Source organism: Schistocerca gregaria, chromosome X, assembly GCF_023897955.1.
Source record: "Schistocerca gregaria isolate iqSchGreg1 chromosome X, iqSchGreg1.2, whole genome shotgun sequence".
Lineage (NCBI taxonomy): Eukaryota > Metazoa > Arthropoda > Insecta > Orthoptera > Acrididae > Schistocerca > Schistocerca gregaria.
In genome coordinates, this window is record NC_064931.1 from 559,647,504 (window position 1) to 559,671,548 (window position 24,045).

Here is a 24,045-nt window from a genome sequence, read left to right on the forward strand (position 1 = left end):
GTGGTATTGGGAATCTACCCAATAGACTATGCTCTCGGAAATTGGGCCACAGCATACTGTTTCAAGATGGGAAGACTTGACAAGATAATTACCATAACAGAGGAAGAAATAGAGACAAAGACCACTTAAAGCGGTGGCTAGAAACAGGAATGGCATAGCAGTGATAAGGGCTGGAGAGTTTATACCTTATTTTCCAACATCAGGGAACGCAGAGGGATGGTCCACTTCCTGACTGGACATAGCCCTTCCCTAATGCATTTACACCACATACATCTCGGTGAAAGGGAAGAATGTACTTGTGTAGAGACATTCCCCAGAGCATGTTGTAATACACTGTACATTCCTCACATGGGCTAGACGACCAAGACACACACAAGAAGACTTGTACAATGCAATTAGACACAAAACAGCATATAAATACATCAAGCAAGCTCTATCTTAAAGGCCCTGCACCTTCAACATGTAAGCAAATGACACAAAAGACCTGACATGATACCCAGGACACAGGAAACTATCAACAGGACAGACACTTCGAGGGAGGATGGTGAAACTAGCTCCAGGGGGGGGGGGGGGGGGGGAGGGGCGGGGTGCTGAAAACCAAATGATGATAACAACTTCACTGGCCATATTGGCACATAACCTAGTAACAATAAGAACCAGCAGTAGGCACATGGCTAGATGTCTTTCCAGGGTACTCCCCACTGCTGGACTTCAATAGCAGGAATCTACAGCACCTCTCTAACCTTTCCTATTATCTTTTAACTTCTTTCAGTTTCATCAATTTATTAATAATCTTTTATAATACCCTCTGTTTCCATTAATTTGATTTTTATTGCTGAATACAATGTTTGCTTGGAATAATAGAACAAATTATGTCATATGAAAAACTGTGAAATATATGACCTGTTTTAAAATGCTAGGCAATAAGTCTCTTAATATGGAAAAAATATAGCATCCAAGCTAGATATCTGCCATAGTTAAGGATCAATGTGTGGGCTGCCTTAGCTGTTGACTACCCTGAGTGGCATGCCTCTAAACATACAAGTGAACATCCAGTTTTTACTAGAAAGTAGCAGTGAAACAAACTTGATTACTGTCTTACTACTAGGTGAAAGAATTTAACCAAACCATATCTGGAATGTTCACCTTTACTATTATTAATTTTGGCACTTCAGGTGTTCAACAACTCAACATCAAGTCTACATTTGTCTACATGTAGGTCTATAAGTTTTACATTGAGGAGGGAATTTAAAAAGCAAATAACTGCAGTGCCATTACTTTACCCATATTAAGATGTATATTTGGGACCAACAGTACCATTGCCATTCCATTTACTTGGAATTTGGTGTTGATTAAATACAATGTTCTGCAAGAAGAATACCTACATACTTACCTATTTACTCATTAATGAATGTCTTTCTTGTTCAATTCTATGAAGATATTTATTCCTCTGCAGCACTGTCAGACTATATCTTCTTTGAAGACATTTCTCCTCTCTCTGACTTTTATGACATCAAGCAGAATGCAGAACAGGAATGGTAATCTTTTATTGGGGCTCCATGACCAGAAAGTTTAAAGCTACATGTTGTTGTTTTAAACTTTCTGGCCATGGAGCCCCAATAAAAGCTACATAATTTTCAGTTTAATATGGGGTGGAAATATGTGGCACTATGACTTTAGTCTTAAGGAGGCTATTTGGAAATGGCAATTTACCCAGCTGAGGTGAATAACAAATAAAACACAATGAACACATGTTCAACACGGCTATAAAATTTTGTGATGTGGAGACTAAAACAGTTTATGTTCAAGGGGGAATTTTGTACCTATTTATTAATGTATGGATACAGCAACAGAAAAGAAAAATGAGAAAGAACTTGAGAGTAAGTCCCAGTGTGTAGCAGCACCAGGAATTGTTCAGAATTACATCCGCATAACAAAAAACCTTATTTTTAATCACAACTATTTTAATGAATGACTTCATAATATGTTATGAAATTTCTGTGTTACACACTGAATCTTCTTCAAAGTAATGTCCATCTGTTGCAATCTGAAGTATTCATTCAATTCAAAATGTGCAATACTGACAGCTTCTTATTATCTGTGAGCACAGAATGTAAAAACATTAGTGCAAATTCTTGCGGAAATCTATAGACATCTCACAAATGAAGAAGTCAATGAATTGTTTCATGATGGTCCTTTAAGGTAAGTTCTCAAATTATCAAATGTTCTCAGCAGTCCAGGAATTCCCAGGCTTGCAAGCAACAATTAACCATTCCTGAAGCACAAAGGCCACTCATCCCAGAAAGTAGCATCCTTATATACTGTTTCAACTGTTACACTGTTTACTCCAACTGAAAATACAACAAATTTCTCTCTGCCACACACCATATGGTGGCTTGTGAAATACAAATGTAGATGTATGGAAGTCCACAAGGCCACACTGCTCCTTCGATTCTAATCAACAATCTATATACTACACAAACTGCTGTGAAGAGCATGGCAGAGGGAATTTCCCAGTCTACCAGTTATTAGGGCTTCTTCCTGTATGATCGTTTAACGCTTCTGAGAGTGCTGTAACTGGTTAAAAATATTCTTCGTGATCCCTGGAGGAGTGATACATAGGGAGCAATCTCACTTGACTCTATTTGTGGGAGATGCTGGGTTCAACCACAAACAGTTTACTCTACTCCTCACCTCTCACCGTTCCTCACCTAGGGTTTCAAGTTAGACTGCACATATACCACTATTATTCCTAGATTCCTCACTTAATGCTGATTCTTGAAACTTTGTAAGTAGGACTTCGTGGGATAGTCGACCTCCACTTTTTCAGATTCCACCAGTCCCTTTTCCTCACAAACCTGATACTCCAAAGACACCTGTCCATGGTACCACTGAAACTCCTTCACTCCCTCCATAAAATATTGTAACTATCCAATCCCCACTACCTACACCTTATCACCAAAATTGAAAACCTGACACTCCAACAGCTAGAGGAACATTCCAAACACCACCTCCACAAGTTATCCAGCCTGCTGAAATTCTAGATCTGCCTTGGAGCACCACTATCCAACCACAACCCTATTCCCAGTGTTCCTCTTTGTCAACTCTTCGCAGCACCGAGACACTGCCTAGCTGACCTTTTTAGCCTACCACATCCTCCAAAATCGCCTACCAACACTCCACGCAATCTAGAACTGAAGCAATCTAGAACTGAAACAATCCCAGAACACTGTTGTTAACCTCTCCACCAATATCTTCAGCCCCAGAGAAGTTTCAGTCCTTACATTCAGCCCTACTCCTAGGTTGAACCATGATGGGCTTGTCAAAGACCTTCTCTCCCGCTCTCTACAGTGGAAACACTTCTTTGTCACCAACCCCTCCAACCAAAGCCAATCCAATCATAACATCAAACCCTGCCTGTCCCAATTCATACCACCATCCAACCGTAACCCTCCCACCTAACCACCCCTGGTCACCTTTCACGAAATCCTAACTTCCAACCTGGCATCACCATCCTTCTCCAGGTCTCTCTACAAGCACAACCGTTTAGCAGAAGAAAGGACTGCCCTACAAAACCTAAAAACGTATCCTGACCTGATCATCCTCCTGGCAAACAAAGGTTCCACCAATGTTGTGATGGACCGAAGTGACCACCAGCAGGGGGCCTCTGCCAGTTGTCCAACACCTCCACCTACAAACTCTGCCCAATTGAGCCCTTCTCAGTAGTCTAACATAACTTCCAATCCCTGCTGAAATCCTTAGGCCCTTCCCAGAGCCTCTCCCCTGAATCCATCTCCCTACTCACCTCAACAACAACCACCCACACATCCACCTTCTACATGGCCCATAAAAATCCACAAACCTAACAATCCTGGATACCCCACTGTAGCTGGTTATAGTGTCCCTATCGAAAGAATCTCACCCTTGTTGATCAACATCTGCAGCCAATTATCCTAAACCTAGCCTCCCACATTAAAAATACCAACCACGTCCTGCTCCAGCTCTCCACCATCCCCACACCATTACCTCCCAGGACCCTACTCATCGCTGTAGATGCAACCTCCTTAAACACCAATATCCCACATGCTTATGGCCTTGCCATGATTGAACATTACCTCTCCCAACACGCTGCAGATTCCAAACCCACCACTCCATTTCTTGTACACCTACCCAACTACATCCTAACCCATAACTACTTCACCTTTGAAGGGAAGGTATACAAGCGAATTCATGGCACAGCCATGGCCACCTGCATGGCACGCTCCTATGCCAACTTCATGGGCCACCTAGAGGAAACATTCCTAGCTTCCCAAAATCCCAAACCCTGGTCTGGTTCAGGTTTGTTGATGACATCTTTATAATCTGGACCCAAAGCCAGGACACCTTATCCTCATTGCTGTTACCCTATCCGCATTCCTCCAAAATCTCAACACCTTCTCTCCCATCCACTTCACCTGACCCTCCTCAAACCCTCCACCCATTGTGCCATCTTTCTAGATGTCGATCTCCTCCTCTCAGATGGCTCCATCCACACCTCAGTCCACAGCAAACCCATCAATCACCAATAGTACCTGCAATTTGACAGCTGCCACCCATTCCACACCCAAAAGTCCCTCCCATACAGTCTGGCAACCCACAGCAGACACATCTGCAGTGATGAGAACTCCCTTGCCCAGTATGCAGAACACCTCACAAAGGCCTTCGCAGACGGCAATAGCCTCCAGACCTAATACAAAAACAGATCTCCCATGCCATAACCCCCTCCACACACCTGATACCTCCCATACATCTCAAGAACCAACCATGAAGAAGCTAATGAACACCTTGTCACCCAATACCACCTGGGACTGGAACGACTGAACCACGTCCTTCATCAGGGCTTTGATTATCTATCATCATGCCCTGAAATGAGGGACATCCTACCCAAGATACTTCCATTCCCTCTCAAAGTAGTGTTCAGCCATCAACCCAACCTTCACAACATCCCAGTCCATCCCTATGCCACTCCCAGGCTCAATTCCCTGCAACAGGGAAGACCCAGGTGAAAGACCTGCCCAATCCACCTATTCAGCACCTTCAACTCCAGTCCCACTGCAGACACTTCCTACCAACCCCCCTCCCTGCCTCCCACCTCGCCATCCCTCACCCCACCCCAGTACAGTCATCAGGGCCCAGGAAAGTGATGGCAGTCGACTAAGCACAATGTAGGAAGACAGGTGCGTGTGTGTGTGTGTGTGGGGGGGGGGGGGGGGGAGGCGCACATGTTCTTCCTCCAAGCTTGAAAAAGGAATTTCATTTCGAAAGCTAGCAGAGACCTGTACCTTTTGTTTGTGTAACTCTCGACGACGCAGCGATTCTGCCTTTTTGTGAGTCGTCTCCTTTATTCCTAAATAATTTGTAATTCTCACCTAGAACTTTCCATGCATTATCATCAAAACTGTAGTTATAGAATATTACATTCTTTCATTTCCTGATGTGTACAAGTTTTCATTTCTGAATATTTAAAGCAAATTGCCAATCTTTGCATCACTTGGAAATATATCACAGTCTGACTGACTATTTGTACAGTTTTTCTCAAATAACACTTCATTATAGATAAATGTTTTCATCAACTAAAATCTAAGGTTACAATTAATATTGTCTAGCAAGATGTTAATATACAACGTGAACAGCAAGGGTCCCAGTACACTTCCTCTACTTGTGACTCTTCATCCAAAATACGAGGGTAGCTTCAAAAGTTCTCTGAATCACCGTGAGAGGTCAGCACTAGCGTAATGAGTTGTTCATGTGATATTTATTGGACTGTTGTCTGTAAAAACATGCCCTGTCAGTGCTCTTGGAAGAGAGCTGTGGCAGTGATCTGGCTCTACTGTTGTTCCAGTGTTGTGATTTGCAAAGATGGAAAAACAATCTAGATTCAAGCAGTGATTAAGCACTTCATAAAGAAAGGTATGACAGCAAAGGAAATTCATGTCGATTTCCAGAATACACTAGAAGACTCTGCTCCTTCATATTCAACTGTTGCCAAGTGGACAAATGAATTTAAATTTCGTAATGAGAGCTTAGATGATGATCCGCACAGTGTTGACAAGATGTGTCACTACTCCAGAAATCATTGCAAAAGTGCACAAACTGATCACAGAGGACTGGTGATTGAAAGTGCGTGAAATTGCTCACACTTGCTAGATGTCATATGAAAGGGTTTATCACATTTTAACTGAAGAATTGGAAATGAAAAAATTATCTACAAGATGAGTGCTGCGACTCTTGACACGTGTGCAGTCGGCACGACAAAATTACATGAACTATGGTTGAATTGTTGCCAAACCTGCCTTATTCACCTGATATGGTTCTGTCAGACTTCCATCTCTTCCCAAAGCTGAAAATTTTTCTTGGTGGACGAAGATTCACTTCAAACGAGGAATTGATCGCCGGATTTAAGAGCTATTTTGCAGGCCTGGATGAAACTCATTTTTGAGATGGGATCAAGGCACCGGGATGTCATTGGACCAAGTGCATTAATCTACAAGGAGACTAAATTGGAAAAAAAAGTTTTTTCTATTGCATTCTGGGAACTTTTCAAACGACCCTCGTAACATGCTGTATCCTCCCTATTAAGAACTCCTTAATCCAATCACAAATTTCACTTGAGAATAATACCATCAAACAATTGACAGTAAGTTTGTTTTTCAGAAGTCAAGAAATACTGTATCCATCTGGCTGCCTTGGGTCATTGCTTTGACAGTGTCGTGTGTGAGTGTGTGTGTGTGTGTGTGTGTGTGTGTGTGTGTGTGTGTGTGTGTGTGTGTGAGAGAGAGAGAGAGAGAGAGAGAGAGAGAGAGAGAGAGAGAGAGAGAGAGAGAGAGATAGATAGATAGATAGATATTGATTTTGGTTTCACATAGCACTTCTTGTAAAGAGGGTCTCAGTCAGACACAAATGACGTTCAGAATCTGACAGGGATCCTATCCTATCAACCCCTGGACATTTGTTCAATTTTAGTGATTTCGGGTATTACTCTGTGCCACTGACCCTAGTATCTGTAATGTTCATGCTTCCTGTGGTATGCAAATTAAACTGGGACATTGCTCCCAGAGTTTCCTTTGTAAAGAAACGTCTGAAAACTGAGTCCAGATTTATAGATTTTGCTTTCCTAACCTTGGTTTCATTTCCTGTGCCACCCAAGAGTGTCTGGATAGTAGCTTTGGTTCCACTGACAGCCTTCACATATGAATAGAATTTATTTTAAGTTTTGTGACACATCTAGTGTTATCATCTAAGGGTACACGCATTGCCCTTTCGGCAGACAAATGATTCTGCATCTCTCTTTTCTGATGGCTCTGAAGAAGGATTCATACTAAAGCTTAGAAAAAGTAACATTCTCAGTCATGTCTCGACAACTCAATGTATTTTTTGAAAGAGTTTATAGCCCATTGTGCCAGATTCAAATTTCATAGTAATTTCTTTGTGCTTTATTGCTAATGAAATGGTTATTACATCTATGACTAATTGTTCCACAAGCTTAAGAAATATGCCGAAATCTTACTGTAGAGGAAAAGGTGGGAACATTGTATGATAGGTGTTCCAATCTTCACAAATAAAAAGAAAACTTCAACAAGAAAAACAAGCATCTATAAAGTAATACTTAAATTTCTGTATCAGTTCTTCAGTAATTTAATGACAGTATTACATTTAAACCTTCCTGAATGATTTCCTTCAGCAGTCTGTGGTGAAATAAGCAAGGTAAGGCAACATTAACTTTTTTCCCTTCTAATAAACTATTCATTTCTAAAAATTACACACAATCACACTTTTTAATTTTCACACTATCACCAATGAAAACCACATACTCCAAAACTACGCAAATTCCATTTTACAAAAATGCACTGACAATTTCTGCCTTTGCCTGTATTCTTTGTGCACACAGTGTGACAATTGTGTCAGGTATCACCATAACAGTTTCATCAAAATGTAGGAGAAGTGTCTCATACCATGGCCCATCCTCTGTAACTTCTCTCCCTAAGAGCACAATGCTGCTGTTTGCACACACATCATGTTTGCTCTTTATGTATCACAGAAAACCATGAAACATATTACATAATGTAAAATGGTTTCATGTTTGTATATAAACTACTTTCAAACTTGTAACTTGATTGAACTTCTTATGAGGTCCACAATGAAAGAACTTATGTTGGTTTAAGTTGTTGTACATACCTTGTCTGGAGCTAATGATGGACTCTGTTTCTGTGCACGTAGTGTCTTCTATGTTGGTTCTCCCACCATGAACTGGGTTAATGATACTGAAAATGAGGCGTTGGTCATCAACAACTGTTCTCGCTAATGATACTACTGCAAATGAACAATGCTACCCACACAGTGGAGAAAGAAAGAAAAGAGGTACAAATACAGGGTGTACATAAGATCCAGGAACACTTCCAATTATTTACTGCAAAAGAAGCAAACATTGTACAGATACTATACATATGTCATTTTGAAGAGAAAACATAAAGCCCCCCCCCCAATGTATACTGCCACTGCATAGTTTGGTAATTTAATTTGCCAATAGTCAGCACTAGTCGCAAACATGTCGAGTTCAGGTGCGGAGAGAGCTTTCTGTGTGTCGGAGTTCGAAATGGCCCCCCTGATCACCAGATCTCACTCCGTGTGACTTTTTCCTGTCATGACACATTGAATACCTGGTGTATGTACCGCCTCTACCACATGATGTAGCAGAGCTCCAGGAGATAATATGGAAAGCGAATGCCACAGTCGATGATGCCATGCTGGGACAGGTATGACAAGAATTCGATTACCATATTGACGTCTACAGGGTCACTCATGGTTTGCATGTCAAAAAACTTTCAGAGTTTCTCTTCAAAATGCAATATGTATGACATCTGTACAATGTTTAGTTCTTGTGCAATAAATAATTGAAAGTGTTTCTGGACTTTATGTACACCCTGTAGTTTCTTCTTATAGTTTATCTTTCCAGAGTTTTTTTTTAAAAAAAAGTACTTTTTTTGTTTCTTTTAATGCATTATTCAATTTTACAAGCAAACAGTTTTCTAAGAAGGGATCCCACTAGTTATGACATTTTTATTTTTCTGTATTTAACTAAACATATTTTAATGGCCCACCTCATCACCATGCTCTGATTAAACTGTGCTGTAGCTCACCAACAGAATGCCATATGCCAGCCACCACCTTCAGACCAAACAAAGGACTCTGAACTCCCAATATTGTAACACCATGGAGAACCTCTGCTTCTATTATTAGAATTCTCAACCAAACTATTGTCAATAAACTCTTTAAGCACCGGGTCCTAATAATTAGAAATTCAGCAATAGTTTGTGTTTCATCATACTTCATGTGATGTCCCTCAGTTAATCAGTGCTTCACCACCAGTGATTTCTCAGATTATTGTAATCTTGTATGATGAAGGTGGTCCACATATCTGTCCCCGACAATCCAAGTGGCCTGGTATTTTGGATGACTAATGTGTTCCACTTATCTGTACTGGGCAGTGTGAATGATTTGGTTGCTGCTTGCTATTCCACAGATGATGATGATGATGATGACGACGACTGGTGGACTGCTGAAATATTGGCCTCAGTTAATTGAGGGATCTGCCAGAAAACCTGCATTTACGTGAGTCATTAACCCAGGAATGCCAAGTAGTCAGTTATCACAATACTTCCCACTGCTATCCTATATACAATCACAAGTGCATTTTTTTTTCAAGCATTTGCCACTAAGTGGAAAAGGGGGGGGGGGGGGGGGCTGGCAGACAATTATACATAGCAAACTAAGAAACAAGTAACAATCATCATATGCAATATTGCATGTCTACTCATAGGTAATAAGAGCTTAAACATGCTTACTGGATTACTTACATTTGCTTTCATATTCCAGTACATTGAATTGTGGAGGACAGGTAGTACCAGTATTATATATAAACCTACCTACTCCAGTTTAAGAGCTATATATACATCTGTATTTCGCAGGCCATCTTATAGCTTGTGGCAGAGAATATATGATGTAACAGAATCATTTCTGTCCTTTCCGTTCTATTCATTGATGGTTTGAGGCAAGTGAGATTGTTAGTATTCCTCTTTGCACACACAAATTTCTCCAATTTTCCTCTCATGTTTATTATGTGAGATACTGGATGGTTATAATTATACTGATGGTGTTCCAAGTGTGGCAGTGTGGGCTGCATACATCAAAGGATGCTGAAACTCCCAAGTATGACCCTTCCCTGCGGAGTATGCTGACAAATGTAATAGTTCCACTTTCTGCTACCAAGTGAAAATATGGAGCTGTAAGCAGTTGGAACGCGATGTGAATGCAGGAAAAGGGGAGGAACGATCAAACACATAGCAACAGTGGTTCTGCCACATGTATTAAGACGTGGTTACAAGTTACAACACGAGTTCAAAATGGTCTCCTTATTCAGCAATTTGCTGCATCCGTTAACATGGCATGGTCGACAGTTGCTCACAGAATATTCACTGTAATCAGGGCAATACGTTGTCATAAGCTATCCTTCCGATCAGGAGCAGCCCAGATACATCCCTGGTGGACACGATCTTTCAGATATCCCCACAATCAGAAGTCAAAAGGATTTGGGTTGGGGGATTTGGAAAGACACGCATGTTGAAATTGCCCAGAGATGAAGTAGTTATTACCAAAGATTTCTTGAAGCAAATCTTTCAACTGCCAAGCAACATGCGGTGTTTCCCCATTTTGCATGAGAATAGTAGTGTTGACACATTTTTGTTCTTGCAAAGCTGGACTCGCGTGTTGCACAAGGTGGTCCTTAATAATGTACAGATGCCACTGTACACCTAACAGGACCACAAGTTGTCATCTCCTCTACGAAAAATGGACCAAGAACGAAGAAGCCTGAGAAACCACACCACACCGTCGCATAAGCCGAGTGCAGTGGATGTTCCTGCACATGTTGTGGAGTAGAACCCCACACATGAAAGTTCTGTATAATCCACGGCACTCTGCAGAGTAAAATGTGCCTCGCCTGTCCAAAGAATATTCTCCAGCCACCTGTCATCCATTTCCACGCATGCCAAAAGACATAGGGCAAAGTCACTGTGTTGTAGCCTATCTTGCAGTTTCATTTGGTACACATTTTGAATCTTGTGGGGATACCAGTGTAAAGTTTGCTGAAAGCTCTTGGGAACTACTGACCATGTGGGAGAGAATTCTTGTGATGCAACTCGAGCAATGGCACCAGAATTTGAGGTATGTGCAGCACGTCTGGTTATAGCTAAATCAACTTCATCAACAAATTCCATGGGAATGTGCCACTTCTCTCTCTCTACTGCACTATCTAATTCACTTGTTTCTTCAGACATCCTGATCATGTTCTTTAGCCCATTTACTGACATGGGGCCTCTTTGCAGCTGTTTCTGTCAGCAATATTCCTGCAAGCGGTATTGCTATTGCTGCAGTTCTGACAAAACAACTTTACCACTAAAGCATGGTCTTTCTTCTCAATAGCTAATGTGTTTTGATGGAAAACTTCAACTGTCATTTCACTAAAGAAATCAACACATGTTGCCGAATGAGAAACAGTACACTTTGACGTCAAAGCAGGAAACATGTCATGCTCTGAATGCCTACAATGCCATTATCTTCACCTGGTGGCAAAAAGTGGAACTATTATTATTTTCAGCGTACTCAACAAGCACACCGATTAATGACCCTCTACGATGTTTCAGCATTCTGCAATGTATACAGCCAACACTGCAGCACTTAAAATACTTCCAGTTTAATTATAACCAGCCATTATGTTGCAAGAAGCAGCACATTTCTTGAATTTGAACAGGTGCCCAGTCACCTGTTTACAAATAACCCAAGTTAATTGGCCTTTCATGGAAACCATAGGAAGCTTTTTTTTCAGTTGTTACTCTGTGTCCTCTTAAATATGTTTGACCACCTCCAAATAGATGAGCCTTTCTTTCCTTGCAGATACAGTATCAGTCAGCAAATACTTACACATATAATGAAATTTGTGAAACTCTGGGGAGATACTCCCTCTTGAACTTTGATTCCGAGAGAAAATCAAATTTGTCTGTGCCTCGAAAATCTACAATATAGTCCACTCAGTCTTCTGAGGCCACGGGGAAGTTGTGAGAGGAAATAGGTAGTAAATTTGCGCCCAGAAAACAAAAATGTCATTCAGTCAGATGGTATGAACCTACCTGGGAGCCACATGTCAAGATGCTAATTTAGTTACTGAAGGCAATTTCAAAGCACAGAGTTTGCCATTCCATTTTTTTTCTGAAATTAATTGTTCCGTCCCAAATGACAATTGCCACATGTCAATAGTCCACATGAGCAAACATTACTGTGTGTCGTCCACACACTGCTCGTTTGCAGTGTAGCACAATTGTTGGCAATGCCTGTGCTTTTATGGTTGGTGGCAGCTAATTGGAGGCAACTGTTTGCAGAGCAAATTATAAGCTGTTTCCAGAAAATATGAATTACATTATCTCTTCAAATACTGGTCTGGCTGGATATTCATGGTTATGAAATAAATAAAGATTACTTCTGGGAATTTCTGTTGCTGTGTATGACTAACAATTTTATATTGAAATAGATATTAATGAATACATACAAACTACAGAATACTTGTAGTGGTGACAGGCTGATACTATTTAATTGATACGAAATATGTACTTTTACTTGTGGTGACAGACACAAATGAATTACTCATGTTGTGCAGATGGCCCTTTCTCCAGCTTTTACTATTGCCGCATATTGCTATTTCTATTATTCCTATATCTACAAACGTGTGCTGAAATATTACTTGTAATATGGGTGGTCTCTTTAATTTCACTTCATCTTGGCATTTTTATTATAGATGTAGGTAGCAGTTTGGCAATTTTTATGTCGAAGTAATTATTATGAGATCTGTCTAAATTATGGAAATTTTTGTTTTGATACAGACTGATCTCAAGTAATTTGTATAAAATACACAATTCTGATATTTATGACAGACTGTCAGAAATAATCCTGTCAAATGGACTGTCATTTGTTTATTTCCCACTATTGCAAAATGGCTGGGATTTCTATTATGACATCACGAATGGTCCGAGGTCTAGGTTAGGTTGAAAGGCAACAGTTTGGTTGGGATTTGGCAAAGTCAACGATTGTGAAACCAAAAACACTGGTTGTGGTCACAGACCAACGTGTGCTGTAGCCCAAAGTCTAGGTCACACTGGAAGGCAACAGGTTATGAGTTGACTAAGTCAACGAATGTGGATACGAAATGTAGGTGGAGGTCCCAGAATGACCTGTAGCGTAGTCCAAGGTCTATGTAAGTGTGATGTCTCTCAACCTGTCACACTATTTGCAGTAATAAATAGGTTTTAATTTAAGTTCCATTAATAAATTCCTTATGTGCTGCATAGATCCTTCTGATCAGAAAAGATCTAACGGGAATGAGGCTGTCTCATGGGGGTTACATCCTAGCAACCCAAGCAAAGATTCTACTGAGAGAGTGTGTATTTTTACGGATATTAACTTTTAATTTTCTGAGCCAACTTTGTCAGTCTTTAATCACCTTAGATGGCAACCATAGATGTTCATGCTGCATTTCTGGTATTCTCGTAAACATTAAATGAGAAATAACGAAACATAACTTCAGCCTGAGAAAGTGCACTCTTTCACGGGAACAATTTGTTATCACTCTACTGAGTTTTGAGCTGTGGCCTCCAAAAAACACTGTCACATGGACCTTGCCCTTAAGGAACACAAAGGAAATGATATCAAGTGGTTAATGTCACACGGAATACATCTGAAGTGTGGAGATATGAATCTTATTTCTCATACGAAAAGTACAGATGGGGTGCAGTAGAGCTGCAAAAGGAGTGGTTATAGAGTGAGTTACAACATTCGCAAAAATTCTTGCTTTGAGGGAAGCAAGTTAAGTCTTGCATATAATTTGCAATTAACATTTCTATGGGTGAAAATGTGCTGGAACTTCTTTTATTCCTGCTGAGCTGCAATTATCTGAGAAGACAGTTGCAGACTAGAGAAGCTTCTGCACAGATGTGTGCACAGAAATGTGCACAAAAGTGTATTTTAGGGAAAGTGAGAAACTTGGTGGTGAAAGAGTTATTGGCAAAATCAACACTGCAATGTTTCAAAGGAGAAGAGTTGGCAAAGACGCTAAAAAAAGAGGAAGGTAGATATTCAGAGGACTCAGAGGAACTCACAAGTGTTTCTTCAAAGTTGTTCCAAAGACACTGAAAGAAGGTGCTGCTGAGTGTAATCAAAGAGTGCATACTTCCAGGAACCACAGAAATTTCCAACAGTTTTAGGTAATACAAAAGTTTGAGTGATGAAGGTTCCAAGCACTTCACTATTAATCACAGAGTGACATTTAAAGATCTTGAAACAGGTGCAAACAGAAACAGTATCAAAGGCACTTGGTCGAAAATAAGATCACTGCATGTAAATAGACAGGGCAAAAAACTTTTTAGCAGCTATTTATCTGAATATATATGTGGTGCAGCAGAATTTATTTATGCATTTTATGGGGTATGCATCACCAGTGTACAAGCCCTTGTGCAATATGTTCATTTTAATGAAACTCTGGTGTTTTTATCATTTTTATATTTTCTGATATTCCTTAGTTGTTTCCATATTTTTTTTATTTTTTGAGGATGTGGTCCATCTAAGTAACTAAACAAAAGGTCATAAGAAGTGAAATGCATGTAGAACAAAAATATAGTCTTATTTAGTTGCATGGATTGACCACATCTGCAAGAATATAATAATACTAACACTTGTGTTAAATCATTTATTATGTTCTTGTGCATATAAGTGTTTCTCTGCAAAATCTCAGTTGCATTGCACAATGATATGTACTACGCTAAAGGATGTTATGTCAAAATGCTGTACATGATTCTCCGGCAAATGAAATTGAATTATCATTGTTACTGGCTATCAAGATCAACTACTCTGTCACCTGAGTTTCCTACCATTGCTTGCAACAGGAGTTGGTTACCAACATACACTTCAAGGTAAGAGCACTGATGGCCCTTTGTAAAACTTTGCCACCCACATGTAATAGATACCAGTCTTGCTTGCTCAATACAAAAGACTGAATCACTCATGGGAGAGCAACTGCTACAAACATCATTAAAGGGAAACAGTGCCTTTAAACTGTCTCTATAATTTTAATCCGTGAACTAGACATGATTTTAATATAAAGGGAAAAAGATGAAACAAGGCATTGAGAGTGAAACAAAAGCTAATAAGCTGAATGTACACAATTACACCAATTGCAGAACATTTATGTCTTATTACATAACTGTTTCCAGTTGTACTATGCACAATACAGAAACATCTCTCAGAAATTGAAGTTCTAAAAAAATGTCTACGGCCTGAGCTATGTGACTTTTTCCCTTAATTTTACTTAATATTAGATTGATTGTAGTTCTGAATGTGAAATTTTATGACAAATTCTTCACAGGAAATGCCAAAACATTTGACAAAACAGAATGAAGGCTCATATTTGTATAATGGTATAATCAAATATATATTTTGCTACCTGTTGTTTACAAAACTGCACAACACAAAAATTTCACAATACCATATGTATTAACCAAATTCTGGTTGTTAAAAAGATCAATGGTATAGAAGTTAATAAACATACAAATATGACAGCGAGTATGTCTATTTTGTCACTGTATTATAACGACAAATCCGGTTTCACTGTAAAGTGATGCCTGGATACAAGAATAAATAAAAAAAATTAACCTAATGCTACATGTGCAAGGCTGTAGGTATAGTAAGATACCAGCCCAGAGAAGTATCTATAAAAATTGTAGTTTAGATCTTTCTAGAATCTAGTATTACAATTACGAGAAGGGAATTTCAGCTGTGTGCCCAGCTGGGGTTGCTTGACATTAATGAGCGAGTCAAAGACAAAGTTGCACAGACTGTCCTAATACTGTTTGGTAGGATAAACACAATATCGATAAAGCAGAGTTATGACAGCACTATTATTACACACCACACCACAATGGGACATGTACAAAATTATTACTTAGATTTACATGTCGTATGCTGAATTAATAAACATGTGGAAACTCAGCATCTAATATTTGATGGTGCCCATAGTGGATTTCAGGTTTGTAATTAATAATCTTAGTTCATTTACTCTGTTGGCAAGAAAACATGTCAAAATGTTAGTGTGCACTAATTTTTTTTTACTCGTCAATTACCACTGATACGACTATTATTTTTGTTTCACTATTGTTACAAGTAACAGCACTTGGGTATTCTAAAATCACGGTAATTACACCCAATGATAATACTGTTACTAGTAAAAGAATATGTTGAAAGTTTCTATTGGTCATGTTTAATAATGTTAACTTTATAGTCTCTTTCCTTGAACATCAGTACATCTCATAAGCAATGTGAGTGTACATTTTATGAATCCTGAAAACAAAAGAAGTCACTATCATCTCATCAATCTCAGCCAATATCCCTCAATGTGCTAAAGTAAATTTACAAATGAGAGACATTGGCTTTATCTTGTTAAGAACAACATTACATACCATTTATCAAGTCGGAAAAAAACCAGGACAGATTTTTTAAGGACTATCAGTGCCTATTTACATGTCAGCAGCTAATGGCACCAATCACACACCATGAAGTTTTGTTTTATATTAAATATATATATATATATATTTGAAGTGCATTTACTCACTGGATGTCAGCTGATCTTTCCAAAGGAACTTTGATGTCTGATGGGGCAACACTTTCAGTGCACTGAGAGGTCCCATCAGAAATGTTACTACCCTCGGCAGACACCAGCTACAGGAACAAGAACAACACTGAAATAAAACTTTTACACATGCCAAAGATCTGAAATCATGTATACAAGTCTACATGCAAACGTATTGTACTATATGCAATAAAAACAATTACTGAAAATCTAACACTAGCTTATGAAACAGTCTTATTTGTTAATAAAGTCACTTTCCTTACAACATTTATCGTTTTTACCCCTGCCTCTCAACGTTTCATTCATTTCTCTGATCAGTATTTTCTAAAATGGTTCAAATGGTCTGAGTACTATGGGACTTAACATCTGTGGTCATCAGTACCTTAGAACTTAGAACTACTTAAACCTAACTAACCTAAGGACATCACACACATCCATGCCTGAAGCAGCAACCGTAGCGGTCACCCGGTTCCAGACTGAAGTGCCTAGAACCGCAGTATTTTCTATTTCATTACAAATAAACAAAGGCATTTTGCTACAGCATTTTCTTCTAAGAAGGAAGGAGATGAAGCGCTTACACTGGAGCGGAAGGAGGGGGGGGGGGGGGGGGGTAGAAAATGGTTAAGGAGCATAAGGCTTAAAAAGCTGTCATGTTGGATAATGATGATAAAACCAGTTGCTAATTATTACTCGGCAAGCCAAACTGGTTACCTAGCCAGGGTGACAGCACCAGAAGCAGAAAGGGGAGGCAGTACTAGCATACATTCCAGTACTCTTACAAGTGAAGCACTGTCCCATACTACACACCTTTATGTGCCACTGAATGGAGTTCCCCTTTGCAAAAAGAACAGAACCAGGATTAACAGTGTCTCTCACGTTGGCTGCTCACAAAGTTTGCTTGCAGAATCCATAAAACTACCTTCCTTGCAACTACTGCAGTTTTCCACAGCTGTGTCTCTCTATTTGTAATCCAGATAACAGCAGACACTCTGTTCTAATCTATGCTGGCTGAGTGTTATATTTTCAGCTTTCCTGCCCGTCCAAGTGTTTCCTCCATTGTAATCACAGACTTTTTTGGCATGATACATGGCCTTTCTATTCTTCTGATGTCATAGCAGTAACACTTAATAACACAGTATCAAAAGAAATGAATGGTATGTTCGGAAGGTTAGCATTTTTGGCTAGTAATGCTGAAGTCCTAGGTCTTGTTCCTCAGGACCACCTCAACTTTTTCTTTGTTGAAAAGGTCGAAGGAGCTCTCCTCAGGCCTGTGAGGTGAACTAAAAATTTTTTGGGTGTAAAAGCAACAAGACTGATATGCAAATCACTGAATCAGCATTGCGTTTAAAGACCTGCATCAGGCAAGGCAAGACGTAGTATTTATTAGCAGCAAAACCACCAGGAAATTTTTTTTTTCAGCTACAGATGACTGATGTTTTACAACTACTGGTCTTATCCTTTGCAAGATTCCATACGAGTTCTAAAGCATTTAGATCTCAATGGTACAGCATTGGTTGCAAGCGAGCCTTTTCTAACAAAAGTTTGTCAATGAGATAAAAAGAAGAAGGCTGACACTCCTTAATTAATGGCAAAATTTTGGCTTACCTTTTCTCCACATATTTCTGATTTTATCTGTCCATTTCTACATGATATTCAGAGAGCAGAAGTGAACAAAAATGAAACTTTGTACCCACAATCAAATGTTGCCTGGCACTGTTTGACAATAGTCTTTAACACACTGTCATTTTGCAACATTTATTCAGTATTGTATGGGTGAATGAATGGCTCATCTAAATAAACCACTGGCCACTTTAATTTTGACACTTCATTTTTTTTTCATAAAAAATAACTTATTACCCTCTTTTGTCAATTGTGTTTACTAGTCCACACATAATGAAATTCATTCTGGTACATTTTAAAATCATAGCCCATGTAGGAAACAGTTTTCATTGGCTTTTTTTGCTAACCTGTAGGTCCAGATCTGGGTGTCAAAAGCTAAGTTTTTGCAGAAAATGGTATTTCCTTGTATTGTTCATTACATCACAAGACATTGTTGTCTAATAACACATCTACCTATAATCTATGAGAGATGTGAGAAAAGTAATAAGACTTATTTTCCATCTAGCAAAGCTTTTATTTTCTTTATTTATTACTTTTTTCAAACTATAATATTGTCCTCTTCGAAGTAGTTCCCTCTGGCATCAATACACCGACAAAGTAATTGTTACCAGTCTTGGTATCAGCACTGAAATTCATCAACTGGTAGGGCCTTTAACACGTTGACCAAATACTTTTGATTGTTCACCAGTCACAAAAGACACCCTTTTAAGACATTTTTCAATATGAGGAAAAGAAAGAGTCAAAAGGACTGATTAGTTGAATAGGGGGGCTGTGGAATAATAGGAATGCTTTCTAAAGTCAAAATTTCTGTCACAGAAGTGTCTGTGAAACTTTGGATGTTGTGATGCAGCATCAACTTGTCTGCAATATCCAGCTTCACTTGACTCACCTTTTACCTAAGCATTTCAAGAACATTTTTTGTAAAACACTAGGCTGAAAGTTTGTCTCGAATGGACAAATTCTTTATGCCTGATACCAGTATTGTCAAAAGAGCAAATCAGCATTGTTTTGATCTTGGATTTGCTCATTCAAGCTTTTTTTTGGTTGAAGAGATGTCTCTGTGTGCCATTTCTCACTTTGCAGCTTTGTCTCTGGATTGTACTAAAAAATCCAGTATTCATCATCTTTTATCACATGACAACAATTATTGGTTATTGGCAATCCTCTCAAGATCAATGCAAACGTTTCTTTGATTGCCCTTTTGCTCAATTGCAATTTTTTTTGGCCCTCATTTTGGCAAAAATCTTTCACACGCACAAAACCTCAGTCAAAAACGCATGCATGTGTTTGACATTTTTTATCGGCTTTTAAAGTCTAAGGTCTCCCTGTGTGAACTTCACCTTCAACGTGTTCTCGGTATACCAAAAATGAATCGTGCCAATGAAACACTTGTGCTCTTGACAAGAAATGTGTCCCATACACCAGTTTCAACTTTTCAACGGCCACACTTGCAGATTTTCCCAGGTTCAACACAAAACTTGATGGTATAACAAAAACACAACATCACTGATGGTGATCTCAAAAATCATAAGATCGCTGTACACAGCTGAAACTCTGACTGAGAATCTGGAAGGGAAGAACATACCAGGCAATCCAAGTAGAATAAGAGAGCACTGCCAGATCACTCGCAGTGTTGTCGGTCTCTCCACTTTTCTCAGTCACTTTGTATATCATCAATGAAACATTTCTTGTGGGCATTTTACTTTTCCACTTTCTGGCAGATATTTGAATCCTGTTCCATCTGACATAATGTCACCATTTTTGCTTGTCAACATGCAGCAGCACCTTCCAGCACATTCTCCCGGACACTATCACACTCTTCACATTCTCACTAAAACTAATGGCATTAAAAGGGAGTTGTCACAGTATCCCGTGAAGATACTTCCTGTAATCACTTTTTAGTGTAAATACTGTGCGGTAACAATACATGTTACTTTGAATTGGAATGAGAATGTACACAGTCAGGTGACCACTTTAGTTTTTGCTACAGCCAGATAACCAATTCACCATGTTGAGTAATACCAAATAATGCTTCCCATTTAAACGAAGCATTAAAAAATAGAAGTCAAAATACACCAACTCAATTGGCATTTTTCAACAAATGTTATACATGAAAGACTTATTAACAATACCAATTAACAGTAAAACGTGACAAACTACAAACACTGTGACTGAAGTACAGAAGATTGTAATGGAGTGTACCAGAATCAATTTTTTACTTTGTGAGGAATGATTTGTTTCTCACTCTTTGAAAGTCACTTTATTGTATTTGCCACAAGAAATTAACACAATTACTCAATTGATACGATATAATCTGTAGAAATACACAGATAAAAGGCAGTGTGTCAAAATGAATCCTAAAATGGGTGAATGCATGCTGAAATCTTAGCTGGTTAAGTACAGTATCTTTCAGGGATCACTGCTGGGACTGCTGCTCTTCAGTTTCTGTGCGAATAATACTGTTTTCAGTAGCAGATGTCTACATTGACATGTTTGCAGGTGACTCTACACTTCTACTAAGAGAAGAAACAGAATTAAGAGTTTCTGGAAGTATCAATGTACATACTAAGATACTTGAATTAAGAATTCTTTTTTCAAGGAAAAATTGGGAAGCTGCCTAAATAGTTCATATGACAAGCAATGTCAGAATTGGAAGCAATCAACATTATTGTTGTTAGTAAAATGATCCAACACCAATGAATAGCCAAATCAAAAGAGTTTGGGAGTATTCACCATACAACAAACAGGATTTCGAAGAAAAAATATATAACGCTGAATTACAATTTAAAGTAACCTGTTCGGTAACTGTAGCCAAACTAATACTTGTGACATAACTGCTGGCTTCACTTACAGTCAAACTATCCCCTTCTAACCTATTATAAACCTTGAGCTATACGCGACATTGCTCTGTCATCACAAACTTTGTCTACAAAATAACATCGAGGCCAAAAGAAACACTGCCACTGTTATGTTCAATACCTGCTCCCCTTGAAATGCCAAATTATAGAAAGATAGACACATACTGCAAATCTACTGCAGATAGCTGTGCTAGTATTAACATTCTCCAATGAGGTGTTACCTCTACCCCTGTACATTAATTGTCATCTTTTCTTTCATGTGGATAAATACTCAGTTTCATCAAAAACATCAGTAGAGCCAAACGAAGTCTGCCGTAAGCCCAGAAATACAGATCTAAAAGAAATCGGGAACTCAAATTACTGGTTATTACTGACAATCATCTTGTATGGGAGTATTGATTAAATTTACTCTAAAACAAGCACCAGCATATTTCTTATGAGGGAAGTATTTAAACAGTAGCCTAATCTACTTACACTTTTCTTAGCAACTCAAAGGCATATGCAGCCTCCACAAAAATATAGAGATCAGTGATGTCAAAGAAAAAGGCTATCAGGTGCATTAATAACTTATTCCAAAGGTTTTACTACACATTACATTTCGAAATACAAATTATTGAGGGTATAATCCATCTAGGTTTACACAACAATTGAAAAGAACAGCGCAGTCTTGTTGAACAAATGTATACACACAGTTTGCCACAACACATGAAATAGGAGTGTGGTTAGAATCTTAGATTAACTGGAAAGGACCATATAAATTCTAAGTACATCCACATTACAAAGCAAACAAGTCACTGAGAACATTCAGAAATGAAAGCTTATTTACTCTGTGCCTGTCATGTGGTGTAAATGTATTTGGTAACAAGTTTAGTGGGGGATTTTTTCCCAAAAAATATTATGAGAAAGATTACCTACATAAGCTTGCAGGAACTGTTAAAACGTAAATTGTGTGTTTTTGTATATTAATGTTTCTGTATATTCATGTAACCAATGTACCAAATTTCTGAATTATATATCGTAAACTAAAAGTGGATCAAGGTAATAAGTGCAAAATTGTGTTTTTTATTGCAGTAAATCACAATATTGTTGGAATTACATCCATATGATTCTATGTTAAGTGTTTGACACATAATTTTGTAAACGATTCTAATATTGGTAAACTACAAGAACTGCTACATACACAGAGTATTTGGCTTAAAAAATTAGGTTTTGAGCCAGAAAATAACTGCAAGGAAGTTTATAAGGTTGTCATCTCATCTACAGTTATTATTTAGTAACAGCTGGCTGGTCGGTTGCTAATTACAGACAAACGAATGTTAAGAGGAAACTGACCGTTGTGAAAGTTTCTCACCAGGCTCAATTAATAGCCATAAACACAGGATGAACTGGGAAATACTGAAGGCCAAGTAAGTGTCAAGTCACCGCTTTCACAGAGACATTTGCGTAATGTCATCTCTTTTTCCCGAAAGTCCATAACACAGGTAGTACAGACATATGGGGAAAATATCACAACCTGGGTTGCTATTCTGTTGAGCGAGCTAAGAAATAAAGAGTTTCGGGTTCACTTACCCAGGAAACAACTCTTCCATTAAAACATGGGAGGTGGGCATCATCATCTATTATTTCTTCTTTCACGACACTGAAAATAAAGGCGTAGGTCAATGTAACACTCACGCAATATATGTAACACATTACAGCAGGGCAAGCAATTTCTTGTGTGTTGTCAACAAACATTCCTTCCTGCAACCATAGCTACACGTACACTTCAACAAACTTTCAAAACCTCATTTTAGCATTTTACAAACAGCGTCAAGATAACAACAGCGCGATGACACACGTCTATCAATTTGTATTTATTCACACACTCATATATTTCACTGAAGTTGCTTACCCAAAATCATCGTCCATTGACTTGAAGAAGAATTTATAGTTGGGGCGATTAAGTACATTTTTAAAGTCAGCAAGCGTAACACGTTCAGGGGCAATATTAAGTTTCACTAGGTATGGCGTTTCCTCGTCGTCAATGTGATATATAATTTTGGTTTCTTCCATATCAGGGACAAACGTATACACAGGCAATAACCTTCATGAAGACTTCAATATGGCAGGCATGAATCAATCCACAACTGAAGTCAACTTGTGTCTACGATACTATATTAAGAACAGCTTTCTATGTTGCGTTTAATATTGCGACAATCGTCTAAAAGTTGGTATACGAAATTTTCTTGGCCTAAACGTTCTCTTTGAAGCGAAAGCATTACAAAGTTCCCGAGATCACTAACCGCGTTTTTCGAATTCACAAGATCTGTGAGTCACTTGTTCAGTCTATCCAGAGCAGCATTATTTATTTATTATTTTACAAGCATCAACTTGTTCGAAAATAAAATTACACGCAAAATACAAACTAAACGAATCTGATTATTGTTTGCATCCAATACGACAGTAACGTCTAACACTACAATAACTTCTGAAACATATAAGATCTGTGATTTAATTTCAAAGATAACTTTCGTAAGTGATCGGTAGGCAACCATGTAATACCAGCTCACACGCGACGGTCTACTTTGCCACGTCAGTTTAACCCGAATTTTGGATAGAACTTGATGTGATTCACCATATCATTGCAGTACCGGCGTGATTATTGTTCAAAATGAAATAATTTGCGTTAGACAGATATCGTTGACATATCTTCCAAATTCCTGCGGTAAATGGACTGTATTGTCTAAACTTCAAACGTATTGCATATGTAAGAGTATACAAACAAGATATTTACCCGAAGAACGTAAACTGTCTAGAGTGAATAGA

General features: G+C 38.6%; 1 protein-coding gene across 1 annotated transcript in view; it reads right to left on the reverse strand.

Moving 5' to 3' along the window:
• LOC126297704 (segment polarity protein dishevelled homolog DVL-3) overlaps positions 1 to 23,732 on the reverse strand; it is a 118,371-nt gene extending 94,639 nt beyond the window's left edge. Inside the window, 4 exon segments of the mRNA XM_049988833.1 lie at positions 8,215 to 8,300; positions 16,745 to 16,851; positions 22,810 to 22,879; positions 23,132 to 23,732. Coding sequence (XP_049844790.1) covers positions 8,215 to 8,300; positions 16,745 to 16,851; positions 22,810 to 22,879; positions 23,132 to 23,292 — 424 coding nt within the window. The 5' untranslated portion in view covers positions 23,293 to 23,732.
• Positions 23,733 to 24,045: the final 313 nt, after the last annotated feature.